The sequence below is a fragment of the Trachinotus anak genome, unplaced genomic scaffold (assembly GCF_046630095.1).
Source record: "Trachinotus anak isolate AG129_WGS33_773 ecotype Australia unplaced genomic scaffold, CSIRO_AGI_Tana_v1 ptg000024l, whole genome shotgun sequence".
Classification (NCBI taxonomy): Eukaryota; Metazoa; Chordata; class Actinopteri; order Carangiformes; family Carangidae; genus Trachinotus; species Trachinotus anak.
The window spans coordinates 11,942,511-11,964,059 of record NW_027273875.1 but is presented as its reverse complement, the minus strand read 5'-3'; the positions used below and the strand labels follow the sequence as shown (position 1 = coordinate 11,964,059).

The 21,549-nt window shown below is 42.2% G+C and overlaps 1 protein-coding gene across 1 annotated transcript; it reads right to left on the bottom strand.

The window, feature by feature from the left end:
* Window positions 1-6,203: 6,203 nt before the first annotated feature.
* ywhag1 (3-monooxygenase/tryptophan 5-monooxygenase activation protein, gamma polypeptide 1) lies at window positions 6,204-20,242 on the bottom strand. The gene is made up of 2 exons (XM_071460426.1): window positions 20,013-20,242; window positions 6,204-8,398 (listed from the first exon to the last, which is right to left on the bottom strand). Exons 1-2 carry the CDS (start codon window positions 20,097-20,099, stop codon window positions 7,742-7,744), a joined length of 744 nt encoding a protein of 247 aa, XP_071316527.1. The 5' UTR covers window positions 20,100-20,242; the 3' UTR covers window positions 6,204-7,741.
* Between the last annotated feature and the right edge of the window lie 1,307 nt (window positions 20,243-21,549).

The window sequence follows — 21,549 nt, the reverse complement described above, 5'->3', positions numbered from 1 at the left end:
TACAGTCTCACAGAGCTGCTAGCGTGGCTGTAATCACGTTGATTAATCGTCATTTAGCCTCTAGAAGGTATCATAAGTTATCAGAGCCCACAGTGGTGTCTTAAAGTTCAACTCTTCAAGCCGAATGGTAATTCATTTAACAATGAAATGAGACTGTGGAGAGCGAGCATGGCAGACGGACAGTAACCCACGTTTTTTTGGTTTTTGTTTCAACGCTTCATTGGTTGTCAAATTAGTTTTCTGTCTATTTTCTGTTAACAAATTCATCCATCCATCCACTATCTATAGCACTTATCGACACAGGGTCGGCTGGAGCCAATCCTAGCTTCACATTCACATTCACACCTACAGTTAATTTAGAGCCACCAGTTAACCTGATGTGCATGTCTTTGGACTGTGGGAGGAAGCCGGAGCGCCTGGAGAGAACATCCCAGTTCCTTAACAAATTAATCATTCTACTAAATATTTCACTGGATGACGCTGGAAACTCACATTTATCAGCAACTTAAGACCTTAATTCTGTAATATAATGAAAACTATAGAAAATCTAAGCATGTGACAGAAGAAGCACAAATTTAGCAGTCAAATGTTCACCACTCAGAGGTGTACAGTATATTCTGTATTCTAATACAACTGCGAGTCAAATCAGAATATATTTGACTTTATTACATACACTGTGTTTGAGTATATTCTGAGTGGGTAAACCACTTAAAATGTGTATTTGTGGCTTTGGATAAATAGTATGACTTGCACAGTTATGAATGCACAGTTTGTGCAGTTTTGAAGTTTCCCAGAGAGAGGGTGACCCTCGACAGGAGCTCTGGTTTTTATCACTGCCTTGATGTCTTAACAAGAGTTACATAAATCTTGTATCTCCTTTCATTAAATATTCCTGTGACGGCTGAGAAACAGATTTGGATTAGTTTGCCCATGTGAGCAGAGGATATTCTAAAGTAATATCCCTGAACATTGTGACTTTATTTTGTAAAGGGGGAGATACTCAATGCTATCAATCCTATGGAATGTTTTTATACGTGTCTTGGTCAGCATCCATATGTAGAAAATCATACATAGAGGAACCTAGCCAGGGGGCAGCATTTGAAAATTACATCAACAAACCATATGAGCCAAGGACTCAATCAATAGACTGTTCAGCTGCATATTAAGCCAGTTCTACATGTAACTCTGTTAATCTCCCTCCAGTTAATCATCGGTTACTGCAGGATGAGATGAAAGACGTAGCAACACAACTGGTGACGTACTGAGTGGCTGGCTGTTTTCATCACTTCTTTTTCTTCCCCCCTGTCAACTTCTAGTCATTCATGGTGCGTGCCAACCCACTAATGCACATACTAACTCTACTCTTGACTCCAAAGCTGCAGGGGAGATCTATTTATAGGGCGCTCAGCTATGCACCGAGCCTCCAGCATGTTGTATAGTTGTACAGGGTAGATAGCAGACGTGGACTGGTGCTTTTTCCCCCGATGGTTCCAGACCTGTAGTGACTTACAGTTAGCTTCTCGGCTAATATTAGCTTGATCTGAGCCATTTCTACAACATACAATATACATATAATACACACAAATAAAAGTTTTCATTTGCCGAACATCATATTCCTTATACATGTATATGTTTGCAGTGCCATATGTATTCAGTACTTGTATCTGCCACAGAGTGGGGTTAGTGGAGGCTCTGCCATTCGGGAAGCCAGGCAGACACTGCCTTAAGACGAGGCAGCAGTCTCTAAACCACTTAGCGTTTCAGCTTTTCCTCTTTCATGAGTCACCATTTCCTTCCACTATAATGCAGGTCTAAATTATTCATGCCAATCCCCATCAATCCAGGAGCTATCCAGGCTGTAAACCAGGGAGCTGTCTCATGTGAAGCACTATTAGTGACCAGGCTGCTGATTGGACTCTTCCTCTGCATCCTTCTCTGCGCTGAGGCTGAGGGGACCAGCTCTTCCAAAGACATCCTCTGGTCATCACAGGCACAGATTACTCAACAAATGTGACAATAAACAAATTCACTGTCATATAGTGGACATGCTGTCTCTGTATCCCAAGCCAGAAATGAGGGTAACATAAATAAGTACTTCACTGCAGGGAAGAGTGTTTCTCTTTCTCTACAATCAGCCTGTAAATCTGTCATGTAGTCAACAACATAAATATTACTGTTAGCTTCAGTTTTGTACAGTCAATCATTACCACATGTTTGCTCTCCATGTAATCAACCTCTTTCACAGCAGACAGTTTGACTGTAGTCGCAGGAAAAGCAGAGGTGTTACTAATAACATTAACAATGAGTCGCATTAAGTTGTGACAGTGAGTCAGCGTGCACAGACCCTGGAGCGCCAGAGTCCTGGTACCCCAGTGCTTTTCCTGCAATCACATATCAGAATGTTAATATCTCATTTTATTCTCTTTAATATGATACTATAACAATATTGCAGTTTTCCATACCTTTACATGGTGTCCTCAATTCCTCAATGGTTGACTCTAACACAGTTGAGATGTTTTCATGTGTAATCATAATTTTCATTCAAAAACAATGATAATAAAGAAAAAGAAAAATATATATATGTGTGTGTGTGTGTGTGTGTGTGTGTATATTATTAGTATTATTATTATTATATAATTTGATATGAACATTGAGAAATTATTTTCAAGATGAATATGTGCAAAAAACATTTGATGGACTTACTCCTGACTAAAATGAAATTGAATGGGCTGTTGCATAATTTAACAGATATTAGGAATATAATAGAATAGTTAGAGCTACATTTTGCACCAAAATCCCCACTGTTAAAAACAGTTGCTGACTATGTTAAAATAATGATTTGTTGGACTGAAATCATATTCTACCAACTCTAAATCAAAACAAAGAGAGAGTCTGTAATTTCTTATCACATTTTAAGTGGTAAAACTCTGTAAGTGTGTCCTCTGAAACAACAAATCTTTACCACTGCTCCACTGCTGCGGCTGAATACAATGTGCTCATTGATAAGAGCTGCTGGTGCTCTTACTACAGTAGGAGCAGGGACCAGAGTCCAACAGTGATAAAAGTGGAACAACAGTGTAACAGCTGAGGATCAGAGCAGGTTACACTCCAACAACAAGACTCTCTGATCACTCTGACCAGTTACTGATGTTTATCTTTATCTTCTAAATGGAGCTGAGCACTGGTGGTTTTATCTTTGCCCTGCACTGTGTCAGAAAAACTACACGTGCACCAAATATCTCCATCCTTCAGTTTCTCAGGCAGAACCAGACTTTGTTTTTAGACTGAGCATAGGCCACATCAACAAACTGCGCACAGAATAAACGCAGTTAGGTTTAGTTCATCCCTCCACCGTGCAGTAGGTTCTCAGCTGACCTGAGACCACTGCAGGCCAAGTTAATGTACGACTGCTGTAAATCCTGCTCTGTGGTGTGACCCCACAGTGCCTCTTAAACGCTAACTGCCCCTTTAATGACATTTAATCTTCCAAATCTAATGACCATCTCTCGAGCGAACTTTAAAGCCGTGTCTAAGTACAACCACAGGCTCCTTAAATGTCAGCATATGATTTTAAAAAGTGATGAACCAGATCCACTGAAGCTCTCATATCCTCGGTGAGTGTGTAGAGTGGGCACCTCTGAGCAGTGCGGTGACGAGAGCAGGCAGTGGGCTTTCTTCTTCTTAGCAACGGCCCACGATTGGCTGGTGACAGCACCTTAGACTAAGAACTGTCCAATCAGATGTGAGGGTGTTGACTGTTTTTCTAACAATTCATTGTGCTCAAAGCGTTTTCTCTTTTTCAGGTGACTTACCTGCAAGGAAATTTAAATATATACATTTAGGGATAACAATGTTAAGACCAGTATAATCGTCCGTATGTTTTTGGCCCAGTGTGATGGTAGATCCTTGTCCTGTCATTGTTTATGAATGATACAAGAGTGTAATAGACGGACTCCTGAATTCAATTCCTAACTCAGATGACAGCCATTTGTTTCAGCTTGACATTTGCATAGTTATCAAGGCTGTGAATATATTTATACAATGAGGAAAGAATTGCATTAATTCACTGATGTGTTCACATTTTGACTAAATCTGCATATCAGTCTGACTACCAGTCGATTTGAGTAATGGATGGGTCAGGGTCATGAAATGTGCAGACATTCACGGTCCTCAGATGATGAGTCTTAATGACTTTGGTTGTCATCTGGTGTTTCCCCTAGCAATAGGTTGTACATTTAGAGTGAAATATCTCAACAACTAGTGGCTGTATCTTTAAATTTGGTTCAGGTATGTAATAACTCTGGTGATTCCTTCATTTTTCTATTTTATAGACAGGAACATTACCGATGAGCAAATCTACAGTGATGACGCAAAATGATGATGAGCGAGGCTGGATTACCCAGGGTCCCCGAAAGCCCCAGATTCGCTCCATATCTTCTGGGTCTATATAATTTGATTTATCACAGATTAATAAAACATAAAATTTGTGCCACCTAAATACAATATCAACTATGATGGATTTTCAATCCTCCAGCTTCTGATCCCAGTCTTGAAATGGGACTCTGTGCTGTAATCTAGTTTAAAGACCTGTGTCTTTTAGTGAGAGTGACTTAGTTTATATTGAGCTCATTTGTTGTAAAGTTGGGTATTATCAAACTGCTTTCATTTTGTGTATTTTGTGTCAAGCAATTAACACATTAATTATTATCATTCTCAATAGGTCAGACAATTGTTTTATAATTTAATAATCTAGAAAATAGACTTAAAGCCTATAAAATGTCAGAAAATAGTGGAAAAATCATTATCACCTGAAGCCCACGTTAATATGGCTTTGTTGACTCGCCAACAGTCTCTGTGCTGTTTAAAGAGTAACTACAGCCAAGTGATACTTAAATGCATCTTTGCAGGTTAATGAATTGCAGGTGCTTCCTGACACGCTGTTGGAAGAGCAGCCCTACATGTATGAACTGTCACTTACAGGACAGCTGTATCTATTCGGTGCATTTAAAACCGAGTCGATCGCCAGCAATTGTATACAAAGTGACTCTGTATATTTACTCAAGTATTTTATGTAAGTAGTGTTGAGGTACTTCAGAATTTTCAATTAATGCTACTTTATAATTGTAATTCATGACATTTAAGAGGAAAACACTGTAGTTTCTGTTGCACTCCATTTATTTACCTGCAGCAGATACTGGTCAGGTTGGAGTCGTGCACAGCTATGCTCGGATTTACATTTGGACAGAAAGATAAAAAATGCTGCAACAACATAACAAAGAGGACAGTGAAAGAGACATTGATCAACCCCTGTCCTAATCAGGACAAATACGTTAAAAAATACCTGTGGTGGAGCAGGGACCTTAAAACTCAACTGCTTTTAAAGTAGTTTAAATGATCTTTTAATGCAGTAAAATGTGTTTGTGTTTTTATTTGTGCATTTGGATTTGGATTTGTGTACTGTGACTTGTAATGTTTCCTGTTTTGTTACCTGCCAAGGGACTACAGATGTAAATTAGCATTTTTGCTACAATCCGGCATCTTTACATTGTGTATTTTGTACCAATGTTCATTAACATGCACTGTTCCTATCAAATAAACAGACAAATAAATGATGCTTGCATGTTAACACATCAGTAATAATCCACTTATGTCATATACACTATTTACTACAGAGGCCAAAGTCACGACTGGAGCTCTGAAAGGAGCCACTCTGTGTCTGTGTCTGTTTCCTATACTTTAAGTACACTTTACGAGTATGTACTTCTACTTATTACAGAGTGTGTTTACATTGTGATATTGCTACTCTTACATAAATCCTTCCTCTGCCACTGACCACCAAGTGTCGTCACTCAGTCAGGACATGTTCCACGTCTGTCCTGACTGAGTGGAGGACGTGTGGCTCTTGTCTGCTGTAGTATGTGCAGTGTTAGGTGAAGAAGGTTCCACATCACAAGTATGTTATTTGTTGCACTGAAAACATTTCCTTCATGGCACAAAGAGACTTCATTTCACTTTATTGGGCTGTGTTACCTGTACACCAAATGTAGCCGGGTTACTTTTATCTTCTGTGTTTTAACTATCATGTTTTTCTTGTGTGCCTAATAAATCAGAACACCTGAACCTCCCACCGTCGAATATCACAGGCCAATATCTTTTCTCCACTGTTTGTCACCCTTGCCAAGAACTGCATGTCACCATAGCGATGTCCGTAACAGATCAATTTATTGTTAACAATCACTGTTTTGGTATAGCGTACTTCAGCAAATGGAGTAAAGAAAACACAGATTAAAATAAGCTAGCTAACAATCGCAATAAAAAGAAATAAATAGAAAATAATCCGATTAAGGTCTAGTAATTCCATGTTCATATGAATACATAACATCTACAGTATAAGTTAATAAATTGAAGCTACTGTATAAATACATCACCAGCATGCACAATATTGTATTATGGAGAATATTGGAGCAGTTATCATCTTACACTGAAGAAACAGTATAATAGGCAAGTGCATTTCTTGACCAAGAAGAAACTGAAGACAAAGTAAATCCACAAACCTCAAATCTGCTTTTAGAGCTTCCACTTAACATTGCATGTGCTCTATCCACAAATTGTACTTAGTTCACTAATCAAGTCTGTGGCTCCGGGCGCCGTTTCACAGATCCTACTGCTCGTTATGAAGATAGCATAACTTGGACAATAAGGGTGGACTCACTTATTGTTTCATCATTTTCATTTGTCAACATTTCCTTTCATTTTAATTTTGCTATCTGGATTTTGGTGAATCAAATGGTTTCCTATATGCGTGAGGACCCAATAGAAGTTGTTATGGCAACAACAATACTGACAATAAGAATTAGGTGTCCAAAAACAGTTAATTTATTCAATAAAGCACATCAGCACATGAGAGGGACAAGCTGCACTAACTTTACTTTATGAATTTGTATTTTTAGTTACAGTATGACTGTGTGACTGAGCTGGACACACACCTGACACAAAGCAAACAAAAACATTTTTTTATGTTATCTTCAATAACAGAGACAACCTGCTTCTCGCTCAGAGACCGTAGTGTGGTACAACTAAAGATGTCGTGTACGTTTGAAGTTACGCGATGAAGTTCGACACCCCCTAAAAGCCCGTCTTCATCTCCCGCCTGTAACCCGTCTGCTCTCTCACTCTCACTCTCTCTCTCTCTCTGTCTGTCTGTCTGTCTCTCTCACTAAGCAAGGCCATGACATTCAAGGTTACTTTAATTTTCTTGTTGCTCAAGCATCGGAACTCAATTTCTGAATGCTCCTCCCCTCACCAAATACAATAAGACAGCTCAGCTTCATTTGCGCGATAAGACCAGTCTCTGCCAGTGTGAAGGTATCGTTACCCAATAGTCACACTGTGATGAATGACACACCTCTTGCTTCTAAAGTGGTATTTTGGCAAATTCTGCAGAGGCTATCAAGGAGGGGGTTTCATTGTTTAAGTTTTTTTTTTTTAAATTGTAGGTTATTTCTCAAACTAAAATTGTCTTCCCTCCTCCTCCTTTTTTTCACTTTTAATTTGTGGAAAAATAAAGAACAGCAGCCGCGTTAGTACCATCAGCTAAATTGGCCGCTGATGTTCCACTGCCCCCTCCCACCCTCCCTTTTTTTAAATTTCTAAGAACTTTTTTTTAACTATTATTATTATTTTGTCATCATTTGTGAGCGCGCGTGTTGTGTTGTTTTGGCAGAATGAGGTTTTGGACTCTTTAGTTGTTGCCCTCTCCTCCCTCGTCGTCCTGCTGGTCGCTCGTCCACAGCGTCAAGTTGTCTCGTAGCAGCTGCATGATGAGAGTGGAGTCTTTGTAGGAGTCCTCGTTGAGGGTGTCCAGCTCGGCGATGGCGTCGTCGAAGGCGGTCTTGGCCAGGTGGCACGCCTGCTCGGGGGCGTTCTGGATCTCGTAGTAGAAGACGGAGTAGTTGAGAGCCAGGCCCAGGCGGATGGGATGGGTGGGCTGCATGTGCTCCTTGCTGATCTCGTGGGCCTCGCTGTAGGACTTCTCAGAGGACTCCACGACTGAGGCTCTCTTCTCCCCCGTGGCCACCTCGGCCAGGTAGCGGTAGTAGTCGCCCTTCATCTTCAGGTAGAACACCTTGCTCTCGTGCTGTGTTTCGTTGCAATTCTTGATCAGGAAGTTGTCGAGGAGGTTGAGCACGTCCTGGCAGACGGCCTCCAGCTCTTTCTCGATCTTTTCCCGGTAGGCCCGCACCATCTCGATCTTCTTCTCATTGCCATCGGCCGACGTCTTCTGCTCAATGCTGGAGATGACGCGCCAGGATGAACGCCTCGCCCCAACCACGTTCTTATAGGCCACAGAGAGCAGGTTCCTCTCCTCATTGGATAGTGCTTCATTCAACTCTGTGACCTACAAAAACAAGACAGAAGAAAATGCAGGCATTAACATGTATTTTTGTTACTTCAACTGTCTGATTTACATCAAATATGTGAGGATATTCAACAGCTGACAACTTGACAATTAGAACTTGTATAATATCTGATCAAATATGACATCCACACAAAAAACCATTAAATCCTCTGCACATGTCCAGCTACAGCAATCACAAGGTACAGGACAACAAATTAGCAAATAAATACAAAGCTTCAACTCTAAACAACTGACACTGATGGCTCCAGACAAACTCTGTAACACCCAAGACAACAGTCACTGCATCCAGCAGGGTAAGCCACGCCTCCAGCACACTGACATCATCCTCTGAGATGACTCCTGATTGGCTGTCCGTAGGTCTGAAAGCTGGTTTTGTTTTGTTTTGACAGGCCTGTGTCTGGCTGGAGGATTTAATCCTTTATACCCCACTGGGACTGTGCAGCAGAGGCATCTTTACAGACCTTTTCTGAGTATAAAGCCTGTTGTTACTTTCTTTTTCAGCACAGAATTCAGTTCCATGAGCAGGGGGCCCCAGCCCATCCTGTGGAACAGCTCTTCACAATGCCCTTACTGAACACTATACCAGGCAACACAAAATTACGTTACACATTAACACTGATGGGACTGTTCTTAGTGTGTGTGTGTGTGTGTGTGTGTGTGTGTGTATACACATGTACATATATAAATGTGTATATAAAGTAAGTGTAAACAAGAAAAATTAACCTAGAAAAAAACTGTAAAGTGACTTTTGTAAAAACACATGATAGAGAAGGCCATTAGATAATGTTGGCTTTAACCTTTTATTCCCAAAACACATGTAGAGGCCTGATTACCTTACTTAGTGTTGGTGAAACTGATGGTGGTCCATGCTAGCTGTGCTTTGAGAATGCTAAAATCTGCATGCTAACATGCTTTCAATGACACTGCATCATCATGATCATTAACTATACTATTTACCATGTTCATAATCTTAGTATAGCATGTTAGCATGCTAACATTTGCATTAGGTCTAGTCACACAGAAAAGCTGAGGTTTATGGGAATGTCATAAGCTTTGCAGGTATTTGGTCATAAATACCTGTTATTAAAGTTCATCCTGAGGAGATCAAGAATGTGCAAACCCATTTTCAGGACAATCCACCAAATGGTTCATGAGATATTTCACTCAACCTCAACCACAACCGACATGTTGGTTAAAAAAACAGAGACTCACTGAAGTCATCAGGATTCATCCTCTGGGAGCCATGAATGTTTGAAAAAAGTTCTGGGTCGATCCATTAGATCCAGTAGATGTTGAGAGATTTCACAGAATAAATGAAAACTATGACTAATGCTGGTGGTAAATGATAAGTCAGAGGAGTATAAGTCAGTGGGATTCATCCTCTGGGCACCATGACAATCTGCACTAACTTGTATGAAAATCCATCCAATGGCTGTCTATATATTCCACTATAAATCCAAATTATCAATCCCATGGTAACGCTAGAGGAAAACTAAGAGGATCACCAGAGTCAACAAGATCCATCCTCTGGGGACAATGAATGCCAGCACAAAATTTTATGGCAGTCTATCCAATAGTAGATATTTCAGTCTGGACCAAAGTGGTGGACAGACCAACCAGCAGACTGTCACTGCCATGCTCACAGCCCTGTTGTGGACAAGGCTAAAAACTATTTAACTTGTCTTATTTGCTTCATCATCCCGTCTCTAGTAACAACCCAGGAGGGGTCACACTCTGCTGCCACTGAGTTAGAAGGGCACTGTTGAAACTTTTTAATCACATAGTAAGAAAAAATATTCTCCAGAGGTTGTACTGCACAATAGGGCATATGCAGTGTCCTCGACACAGGGTGGAGCCTCAGTGTCTTACTCAAGGACACTAACACAGTAGAAAGCTTAATCCTGTGACCTCTGAGGTGCACTGCAGTCACTATGAGCGAGCAGCTGTGTAACTCGGCCGTGGTTTGACTCCAGAGGCATACGGTAGCTGCTAATCCATGTTGCAGTTGTTACTACAGTCTCTATTGACACAAATGTATGACTAATGGTGGCTCATCTGATAAACTCATTCTCAGCATGCATAAACCCTAACATACGGCTACACCCACCTTTGACTGTGACTCAGTGCTACGTAATCACAGCAGCAGACCCGACCATACTCATCCATAAGATTACTTGAGCTGTAAAGGGGAGGGAGTAGAGGGCACAGAGCAATCTCTGATACCATCTCCCGTTTCCATGGCAACTGTAAAATCTACTTTGTTTGTGAGAAGCATATTGTCTCTGCTGGAGACACTGGCCACAGGCTACTAATACTGAGGATGCTGACATGGCTGATGGTATGGAGAAAGCTGCAGCTCTGTGGGTGGGGGTAGGTGCAAACAAGCCACTTCACATCTCGCACCTTTAAACCAACTGGGAAACATGAGAGGACAAAACCACCAGCAACCCTTTCACTTCAGACATGTTTCAATTTAAAATGAAAAAACTGATGAAGCGTCAGTCAGATGGTCTGTCTGCCCTGTCTGTTCACCGAACACATCCCTGCTGGATGAATCATTTCTTTCTTCACCACCATCAAACTGTCAGTCCACTGTATTCTAACTCAACAACTATTGGACCGTTTACAATGAAACTCGTTACAGTCATGGTCCTCAGAGGACGATTCCCACTGACTTTGGAGATCCCTTGACTTTTGAATTGGCACAAAATTTTGTAAAGACGTTCATAGTTCCCAGATAATGTATCCTTATTATACCGGTGATCCCCTATGTTTTTTCCAACAACCAACAGGTTGACTTTATTGATTCAAAGTGAAATATCTGTTGGATAAACATGAAACTTGGTGTACAGACACTCACAGACTGATACTGTGGTTCTGTTGGATAGATTGCCTTGAAATTTACTCCAGATATTCAAGGTGACAAGAGAATAAATTCTACCTACTTTTCCTTAACTTTTCATCTCGTGCCTTTATCAAAATTTCAATTCTTTCTTGGCTTTATGACCAAATACCAGCAAAAATAATGACAGTCCCAACAGCCTCTGCTGCACTTTGTGTTAAGTGCTTATAAGCAAATGTTAGCATGCTAACAAGCTAACCTAAGATCCTGAACTTCTGTAGATAAAAACTCAAGCATGATGAACAGCGCGTTAGCATGCCGATGTTAGCATTTAGCTCAAAGACCCATTGTGCACAGCCTCACGAAGTTGTGGCTGTGATGAACCCAACTGATTTTGTTCTAATTACAACAAAATATCAAAATTTTAAAAGGCAGATTACCTTGAACTTAAAAAAACATTGACATCCCAGTGTATCTCCATCTGTTTCAGACATTTCATGGACATTTTCCCTCTGCTGCCAGCCTAAAACCAAATGACCAACTTGGCCCAAAAGATAACCAGTGCTGAGACTTTCATGAGGAAACATACCGATCATATGAATTGATCTGTAGAGCCATCCTGTGTTTAACTTGACATTTTTTGACTCCTTATGGCTCTAACAGCTAAACCATTCGTATGCTGTTCCTTCCCTATTTTGCATTCATGAACAATGCAGCCTCTGGAGGACCTCCAGCAGGGCGGGAGACGTTTATGCTTGTTCACCGAGGAGTGTCTCTACAGAAAACATTGTAAAATTTACAACTGTCATAACTAAAATAACCTCTGTACTGGCAAACAGTAAAATGGCATCCGTTGCGTAATTATCCCACTTACAAGCCCAGGAGAAAGTCACCCTGCCCCCCATTAGTCATTCCTGAGGCCAAGCCACAGCTCTATACTGCCTCAGTCCATTAAATTACAATTAGGGTAAACGAGTATCTGACCTACAGCGAATGCAACCAGAAGACTGGGTCAGCACTGGAGCTACAGAGAGGTCAGAAAAACGAGGCCTAAACAACCCGTCTGTAAAAACATGGCTGCCATTGTTTCAGAAGGCTGCAGGGTGAGCAGAAAGCCCTGACGGAAGCTGTGGTGCGGGGATGACAATAGAGCTCTGTCTACCCATAAAGCTCATCAATTGCGCCTGCTCTCTCGTGACTCATCCCTATACAAGGCAGTCAAACTTCTAAACAACTGAGTGTTAATACAAACAAAGGCCAGGCAGGACAATCAATAACTTCCTCTTTGACAGCTCTCTGCATGGCCATTAATATCCACAGGAGAGACACAGTGAGAGCTGCAGGGCTGGGGGAGGCTAATGAAGGCTTGCCACAGTCCCACAGCTCCCCATTTTTCTTCCTCTTCCACGCTTTCCTTCTGTCTTTTCCTTGCTCATTTGCTCTCACTCTCCTAACCTGATGTGACAACCCCCCTGCTGACCCTCTTTCTGGCAGCAGAGCACAAAGGCGCCGTGGACTACCTGACGTCACTGGCGGTGTGAATAGGACTAGCTGGTTTAGCTACAAAGAGCCTGGTACTAAGAAAAGGGGGATGAGAAGCAGTGTATGTGCATGTCTTAGTAATGGTGGTGGAGACGGAGCTACAGGTAGCTCTTTGTTGCTATGCTACCACATATGGCAGTAGATTTTCTGTGATTTCACAAAAATAATAAGACACGCAAGATGTTGATCATTCAAAAGGCAAGATAAACATGTGGAGACTGTGCAGACTGGAGCGATATGGAGAGAGTCCAAACTCTAGTTAATGTAAGCTGGGGCCTCTCTGTCAGTACCCTGTGATTAAAATAAAGACCCAAACAGACAACATACAATGTGACCAAAAGTCTAAATAAAAAATTAGCCCCATTACATGCTGCTACATGTTTCAAGATGTACTGTGATATATAAATGTTATATAATGGGTGTACAAGACTGTCAGGTTCAGCCCACATTTTTCTCCTGCGTATCCTTTGCTGTCAAAGGCAGATGTGTTCTTAGAGATCACATGTGGGTTATGACAGTGTTGCCCATTCACTTCTATGACAACACAGAAAATAACAGATCTGACTGATTATAATAATATTATATTTGTTTATATGAATGGCTACCTGCTGTATAATCACTATGAACTCACAGTAGGTGAATAAAAATAAATGATATTGTTGGCTTTTCCGTGAATTCTTCACTTTCAGATCAAAGTCTCATCACATATTGACTAATAGTATTACTGACAGTGACAGTGCTAGGATTCATGGGTAGTTGCATTACTAACACTTTGTCATAGACTGTCTCAGGGAAACAGGGCGATGTGTCACACTTATTTTTAGAGTTTGTCCACCCAGATCAAAATCACTCTTTTCATACTTCCCAGGTAATAACCCTGTGAACTCATTCAGGTGCATGAAATCCCCAACAAATAACCCTCATCATGGTGCCAAAGCAATAAAGCAACTTCAACCATTCCTCTGCAAACATTAAGTGTAGCGTCAAGTGATATTTCACTCCATTAACTAAGAAGGGAAAAAAACCACAACCACAACCTAGCAAATCTTAAAACAGACAAGAAATTAAAAATGAAAACTTTGCAAGCTAGAAATAACCATGTAGCTAGCGTTGAGTAAAGCCTAACATTTTTACAACCCTCTGTTCAGATGGTCAAACAGTGTCCTTGAGATCCTGCTGACCATGTCAGTACCTACAGCATCACTGGTAACTGTGTCAGTGTCACTGCTCCTGAAGGGATCTGTCTGCGAGTACTAGACATTGGCAGACACTGCTGCCACATCTCATGCAATTTATCTATGATTAGAATCATGTTTAAATGCTGAGGGAGAAGATCTTGAACTTTGAGTGGGCGTTCACACCGGAAACTGCCCTAAATTTGAAAAATGAAAGCGTCTGTGTTGGTTGGGACGTGCTGCTTCAGGTACTGGTGAGACAATGAAATTCAAATCCAGGAAGTCCAATTTTGTTTGTACCCTGAATGCATGGGTGGTGAAATTCCCATTGTATTATTGATGTCACAATATTCTGCCGACTGGTAGTAGCGATGGGTAAACAAATATAAAACTGCTAGCAAATGAACATGAATGTAAAGACTGCGTAATTTAAGATAAAAAATGGCTTTGCAAATGTTTTACGAGACACAATCCATGTAAACATAACTTGTGTTTGTTTTTTAAAATTTCACGAGGCAGCTTTACGAACGACTAGCCAATGAGCTGGGCCTTGACATGGGTCATGACAACATATGACATTCTCTAAAGATTTTAGGTCAGTGGGTTTTGGTTTTATTAAATGTTTGTCAGAGGAGGAAGGTGCATATCCTGCAAGGAAACACCAGTCTGTACAAGTGTCCACCCTCCACAGTGAGAGGACATTTTCACCTGAATGCTCTCGACTTACTGCTCTTTTAGCTGTCCTTTCTCTCTGTTGAACTCTGACACAAGTGAAGGTCAATGGCAATGTGATGCCTTATAATGCTGCTTGCATTAATGACCCTGCACTCACTTAAAATGAGGAAGCAAAAAGAAAAGCAGACATCAGAGCGACTGAAGGATGCTACAGGATAATTAGATGCTGTTGAACTTGGAGAGGAATATCACTCAGTTCACTTCTGCACATCCTGCTGCAAATGTGAGACTCTCAGATGTTGTGAAATGAACCTGATTATGGTGTGTGTGGGTGGGTAAAGGTGAGTGTTTTTTGTAGTGTTTCTGTGACTCAACACTGAGTCAAGACACATTTTGGAACTTCCTGAAAATGTCCTGAGATGACACTGGCTGCACTCATAATTGGACTGAGATTCTGAAGGATGTTCAGAAATAAAAAAAAATGAAGTTTGACACCCCCCACCCGAACAAAAACTTCAAGATGATGAGGATGAACTAGAGCAAGAAATGGAGCCTGAGCGAAGACAGACATTTTCTGGGGCTATAACCCCGTTTCCTAGTTTAGCTCCCTGATTGTATCTGGAATCAAGTTCAGCAGAGGTGTCATTAAAACAAAAAACAAAAAAAAACCTCAGTCTTTCACTCACATCATGGACACATTTTGAGACTAGAAATCTCATTTGATCTTGGAGATATCTCCCACAAGCTGCACCATCCCACTCACACCCACCCCTGTGGAGATTTTGATCACTCCTCCACACAACAATGCCTTCTATTGAAAATGTGCACTGCTGCAAAAATAAGACACAGGTAGCCCAAGGATTTTGATTTAAGCGGCGAGAACTCAAGGTGGCTAAAAATATTACGGATCGACTCCATGTGTTTCTTCTAACTTGTGTTGTTTTCCATAGCAACAGACAAATCAGATGCTGTGGTGTCAGACCTCAGAGTAGCAGTGATGATGTTTTCCTGGCAATTCAATTTGAAGAAATGTTACTGTTACTTTAAATGTAACCGTCTACAGGAGAAACTAATAGTCATTTGGTTTATTTCAGTGTGTGGTGGTATACAGGCCCATACTCTGCATTTACAGTATACGGATGGTTAAGTCTAACAATAACAGCCTGTCATATTTTTACATATTACACTTCTGCAGCCATCCTGCAATGGAAGATGCTGACCGCTCAGTCCCACCCACACTGGAGCAAACATATTCTGCACCCGCAACGTTTGTGTTGGGTCCTGCGGGACCTCCAGGATCACTCAGGGCTGGTACAGAGCATATGGCCTGGGACTGCACTATATCTGTGATTAAACATGTGTGCATGTATGGGAAACGCCTTACTGAGGTAATCTGCTTCTACAGCTTATCTTAAAATCACGTAGGTGAACGCAGCTGGATAATTCTGCTGCACCCTGACATGCACACACATACAAAAAAGCTTTTGCTTTATCTAACACAGCAATACACTGTACAGCATAGTCAGTATACATTAAACATACGTGCAGTGTGGGGAGCAGCTGCAGCACAGTGTATCTGTTAATGCATTGAGCGAACTTTCATGGGACAATAATGCATTCAGTTCATTAAGGGTGATGGAAGCTCTGGCTCTCTGTGCCATGCACTTCCTAAGACACAGCAGTAAGCGCTCCAGCTGTGTGCGTGTGTGTGCATGTGTGTGTGCGTGTGCATGTGTGTATGTATGTGTGCTTGCGGGCATGCATGTGTTTGTGTGTTAAAGCTGATTCAAGATAATGGAGTGATGTGGTCTGAGGCCAAACTCCTGAATATTAGGGGATATTGGCAGAAGTGTTGAATGATACTTATGGATTACTTCGATGATGAGGACCATCATTTATGCATTCTTGACCTCCATCCCAACTTGGACACTATCCTGCTTTGGTGATCAGGATAGGGATTTCAACTAACTGAACATTTGTCTATGACCTGACTAGTTTAAAAAAAGAGCTTTAAGTTTCCCTGAAACTGGTATATTAGGTTTTTTTTCATTCCTCAAACTCATAAATACTGCTAGTCACATGCTAAACTGAAGGAGAACCAACTAGGAAGTCACTAAATTCAAGATGTTATTGTATCCTTTTAACAGATTCTCTGTGACAACTGAAAATAATCATTATTATTAAACCATAATTGATAACATGGCTCAGAAGATGTATCTCAGTATGGCTTCTTTCATCTGTATTATTAAAACTATATATTTCTGTTTTGTCTCTTTGTCTTTGCTTTGAATGCTGAATGAAAATGAGAGGACAGCAAAGGCTGCCTGCAAGGCAGAAAAACACATTCATAAATCTCAATAAATGCATAAGGTTTGAAGTGACTGGGCTCCAACATGAAAAGCCCTGGTGAAAACACATTTCTTAAAATTAAAAACAGTGTATTGATCGAGGTTTATGAGTCCAGCCTTTAGAATGAATCATACTGTATCACAGGGATGAGGCACTGTGCCCATGTGGATACTATGATGTAATAGTTTCATCAAATATGCATACTGTAGTACTGAGATCTTCTTACATGAATATTCAATATTCACGCTCAGAAATTACTCTTAAAAACAAACTCCTCATCAACGGTCAACAGCAGGTACATTTTGAGACAGATAAGATACAGTTACACGCTGTTACAGCCGGAGATGGATCAGATTTTGGGGTGTGTCTGATGACATGAGTCTGTCTGTCAGTTTTTGTTTTTTTTTAATGCAGGTAAAACCAACAGACAGCAAGGATTTTAACTCTGGGGCAATTTTGTGATGGCATCATCTTCATCGCATCACATCTTTCAGGGCTGGTTTTTGTGAATCTCTTTCAATAATCTACAGTCAGAAGCATTTTTGAACAACTACAAATCTCATTCTCACTTAATACGGCTTTTTCTTTCAGACGTCCAGGGCCCTGATTCTATTTCCTGACTCTTGGGCCAAGGCCAATAGTGGCACGTTGCAAATTTAATGCAAGTTGAAGACGCACACATAGACAATATTGTGGTCTGTAGATTAAAGGAGAACGCACAATAGTGCTACAACTTGTGACTGACCTAATCAGTTACTTATACAGTTACTTACTCATGCCTGTCCCCAGCAGACAGAGAGAGGACAAGCAGCTCTTATAAATGGTTTCAGAAAAACATGGAGAGCTTTTAGATTTCTAGCCTCAAACTAGTGAAAAGCCTGTTCCTGATAATCAGAATAACTTTTTATGTTCTTCAATAAATCTTGTCCCTGGTTTCTTTTTAAAGAGGTTACTCGGTTATTGATGCAGTAAACACATAAATGAGACGCGCTGATATCTACTTCACTCTAATCTGACTAGGGCGGTGGTGGAAAAACAGTGCTAACAGCAGCCCATCAACATTATCATTAATTTCGGTTGTGCCTGGTTCCTGTTCTCTGAAGCGTTAAAGTCCTCCCGAGGATGGGTGCAGCTTCGTGTTCTGTGATCCTGGCTATTTGGTTCTGTTGCCACCGGCGCCGTTACCATGCCTGCAGTGGCAAGGGATTCCCCTCAAAATGATGGGCGAGGCAGCAGACACACCCCGCTGCCCAATGCTGCAGAGAGACTGGCTGGGTGAGGGGCAGCTCTCTCTCTGACTCGGCATAAATTGGAAGGGGTGGAGCCCGGCCCCCTCTGGTATTACCGCTCCAGTTTGGCCCTACGGAGCAGTGCACGCTGTGGCCTTTAAACACTGCTGACAGCTTACTTGTTGACTCCTGGAGCTGAAGCTGATGTAGAAAAAGTCGCCGCTGCTTATCTTGCTTTCTCTACTGTTAAACACAACCCCTGTCCTACACAGCTGAGGTGTATCCTGAGGCTGCTGCTGGTGGGACTGGCCTTGTTAACAAAAGCAAACAGGTATGACTCTTAGAAAAAAGAAGGCGAGCAAATCGATGATCACTGAAAGTTACAGAAATATCACATCAAAACGACTAGACTTTGAATATTAAAGAAGCTAATGGAGATTCTTACATTATCACCACAGGCACAATAAGGCTAATCTGTGAAATAAAGGGCCTTGTCACACATCACACCATTCCCAGACTTCCTCTGCCACTCCGTCCATTCCTCAGTGATGCTATTGTCCACACTGTGATGATATAGTGAGATGCAGCCTTTGTGGAGCTGTGATAAAAGGCTGCCTATGAAATGGTGCACTACGGGTGGGCCTGTGCTGCATCTTGGCAGATGCTGCGGCACGCCTCTGTGTGGGAACCTGCTGGAAGAGGTCGAGGACGCAGGGATGCGGTTGCCACACAGCATCGATTAATACAGGCAGCCCGTCATGCTACAGTTCGCAGACGAGAGAGAAAAAAAAAAGAAAGGCGAGCATTTGCTGCAATATGACATCTACAGAGCTTTCTGGAAAGCTGTCCGTCCACCAACACCCACGTCTGGAAAGGTGAACGCTCCGTGGTTTGTGCGCCGCTTCTGCGCAAATCGATTGCGATCAACCTTCAGCCAACACTGCTCTTCCCAATGCGCCAGTGAGTGCGGCGGCGAGCGGGACGGAGCCAAGGAAAGAGGTGTCACACACTAAATCCGTGGCTCATCATCTGGTGCTCAGCATCGTGCACACCGGAACCCGACCATCAGCGCAGCCTGCGATGTCCCTCTCCTCTTCACGGCACCGCCTCGCTCGTCCCCCGCTCCGACACTATGCGCATCTCTCGCCGCGGGCGCCTCGCTGCTCTTCTGGTGGCTGAGCCCGCGTTGGCTCCAGACACACGGTTCAATCGCGTCTTTGCGTTATTTTCGTGCGCTGTTTCCCTCGGTTCTTTCGCAGCCGAGCAGCCTGGCCGCCCATGAAGGAGCCCGGCCAAAGGCACCGCCCCAAGATCAAACAGTCCGCATTTCAGACGACCACCATCCGCCGCAGCACACCGCCGATGAACCCGTCGGATTTACCGTCACTGCATCATTTCAGCTGATCCTCATTATATCCAAACCGTGTAACTAATGCCTCTGGGGAGCCTGGTGAAATGTGGACACAGGCTTTACGGGCCTTGCAGTCCTGTTCAAAATGATGCTGCCAAATCCAATCTACCAGCCCTTTATTCTGCTCGCCGCCGCGTCTCCAGCCGGAGTGAAGTCTTTAATCGGTACTTTCATACACCATTTCTCTGTCCTTACCCGCTCCGGTCAAAGATGTGCTTCAACACAGAGGCTCGGTCCCTCGTCTGCGTTTCACCGCCCTAATGCTCGGTTTGACCCGCGTCTACACTTTCTCTCACAAACACACACGGACATAGTAATTAAAAAGAAAAAGTCCAAAAGAGAAAGGTCGCCACAGAGGAAGCCTACTTACCGATTTCATGGCAGCTGCCATATCATCGTACCTCTCCGCCTGCTCGGCCAGCCTGGCTTTCTGCACCAGTTGCTCGCGGTCTACCATTTTAGAGGTCGTGTGTTTGTCGCTGTTGTGTGCGTCTCGGGGCTAAAAAGTCGTAACGGGGACGTTTCAGCGCAGAGTGGCGGCACCGGGTCCTCTCGCTGCAGCTGCTGCCTGCTGTCTGAGAGCCTGCCGACGGGACACCCCTCCCCCTCCGAGCGCTTCCCCTCGGTTGTGTCACCACCCAAAAAGGCGTGTCTTCACGGAGTGATGTAACGACCCTGGCAGCCCAGAGACAGTGACTGAGCAGCCCGCTTCCCCACTCTCACCCTCCAAACACCCCAGGAAAAGGAGGCGATTTCCACATTGTGGTGATCTGTAATGTAGTGGCACATGCTTATAAAATGTTCTATCGCACTTTCCACAGGACAAAAGTAACTACCAGCCGGGCAAACACCAGCTGCCCTGGGCTCCAGACCCCCACAGACCACCCAAAGGCCTGATGTTGACTAATGAGGCTCAGCACCAACTGAGGGCATGACCTCATCTCCAGTCCCTGTCTTGAAGAGGTGCTCTGTGTCAAAATCTATCTTCAAGACAGATGATGTAATGCTTACATGATTGATCTGTGTGTAATCAGATTACAACACAGCAAACATTGCCATGTAATATTCTGGCATAGGGCACAATGCAAAGGGAGAGGGATGAAGGGGGGGGGGGGGTTAATGGGGAGTTCATCCTAGTTCATTCAGGTATTACCAGGATATACTAACAATATACAGTGTGGCACAAGATAGAAGGTATTATTCTCACAATATAACCTTGTGTCTTACTTTTACAAGAAACTGTAATTATACTTTGTTTGTTGTATCTTGTGTTGCTGTAAAGAATGCGACACTTTTGAACCAGCAGAGGTCTTACATGCAAGTCCTGTAGTTTTTACAACTGTAAAAACAGCCGTGATGCACTGACAAAGTACAGTATCTGTAACAGGTAAATAAGAATATATTTCTATGTAGAATTTAAAAAGTCATGGTTATATTCAGACCTGTCATCAGCTCAGATTTACTGAGACACCTACAAGGCCTGTGTAGCTGAGAAAGGCTGCACCCTCAGAGTACTTCATAACTAATGTCCGACATTACTGTATCATTGTTGGATGGCAGAGGAGAAGCATAACAGGAAACTATTATAATTTAAAAGATAATGAATTTGTCATTTTCAATGTTTTACTGCAAAATAATACCAAACAATTTTGTGTTTTTTTTCTTACATATTCATATAAAATAACTTCCTGAATTTGACTGGAATCTAATTTCTCTTCATACATTGTTTGTGAAACCACCTTTGTAACCATGGATATGCCATTTCCTAGTAGTTCTGTTGATTGAAGTGATTATAGATATGAAATGGGCTCATAATGCTGATATGCTGAGTCATTTTATCATGAGTCACCAAACACACCCTCTTGTGCAGGCCATTCTGTTTCTCTGCTCCTGTAGACACTGTCGTT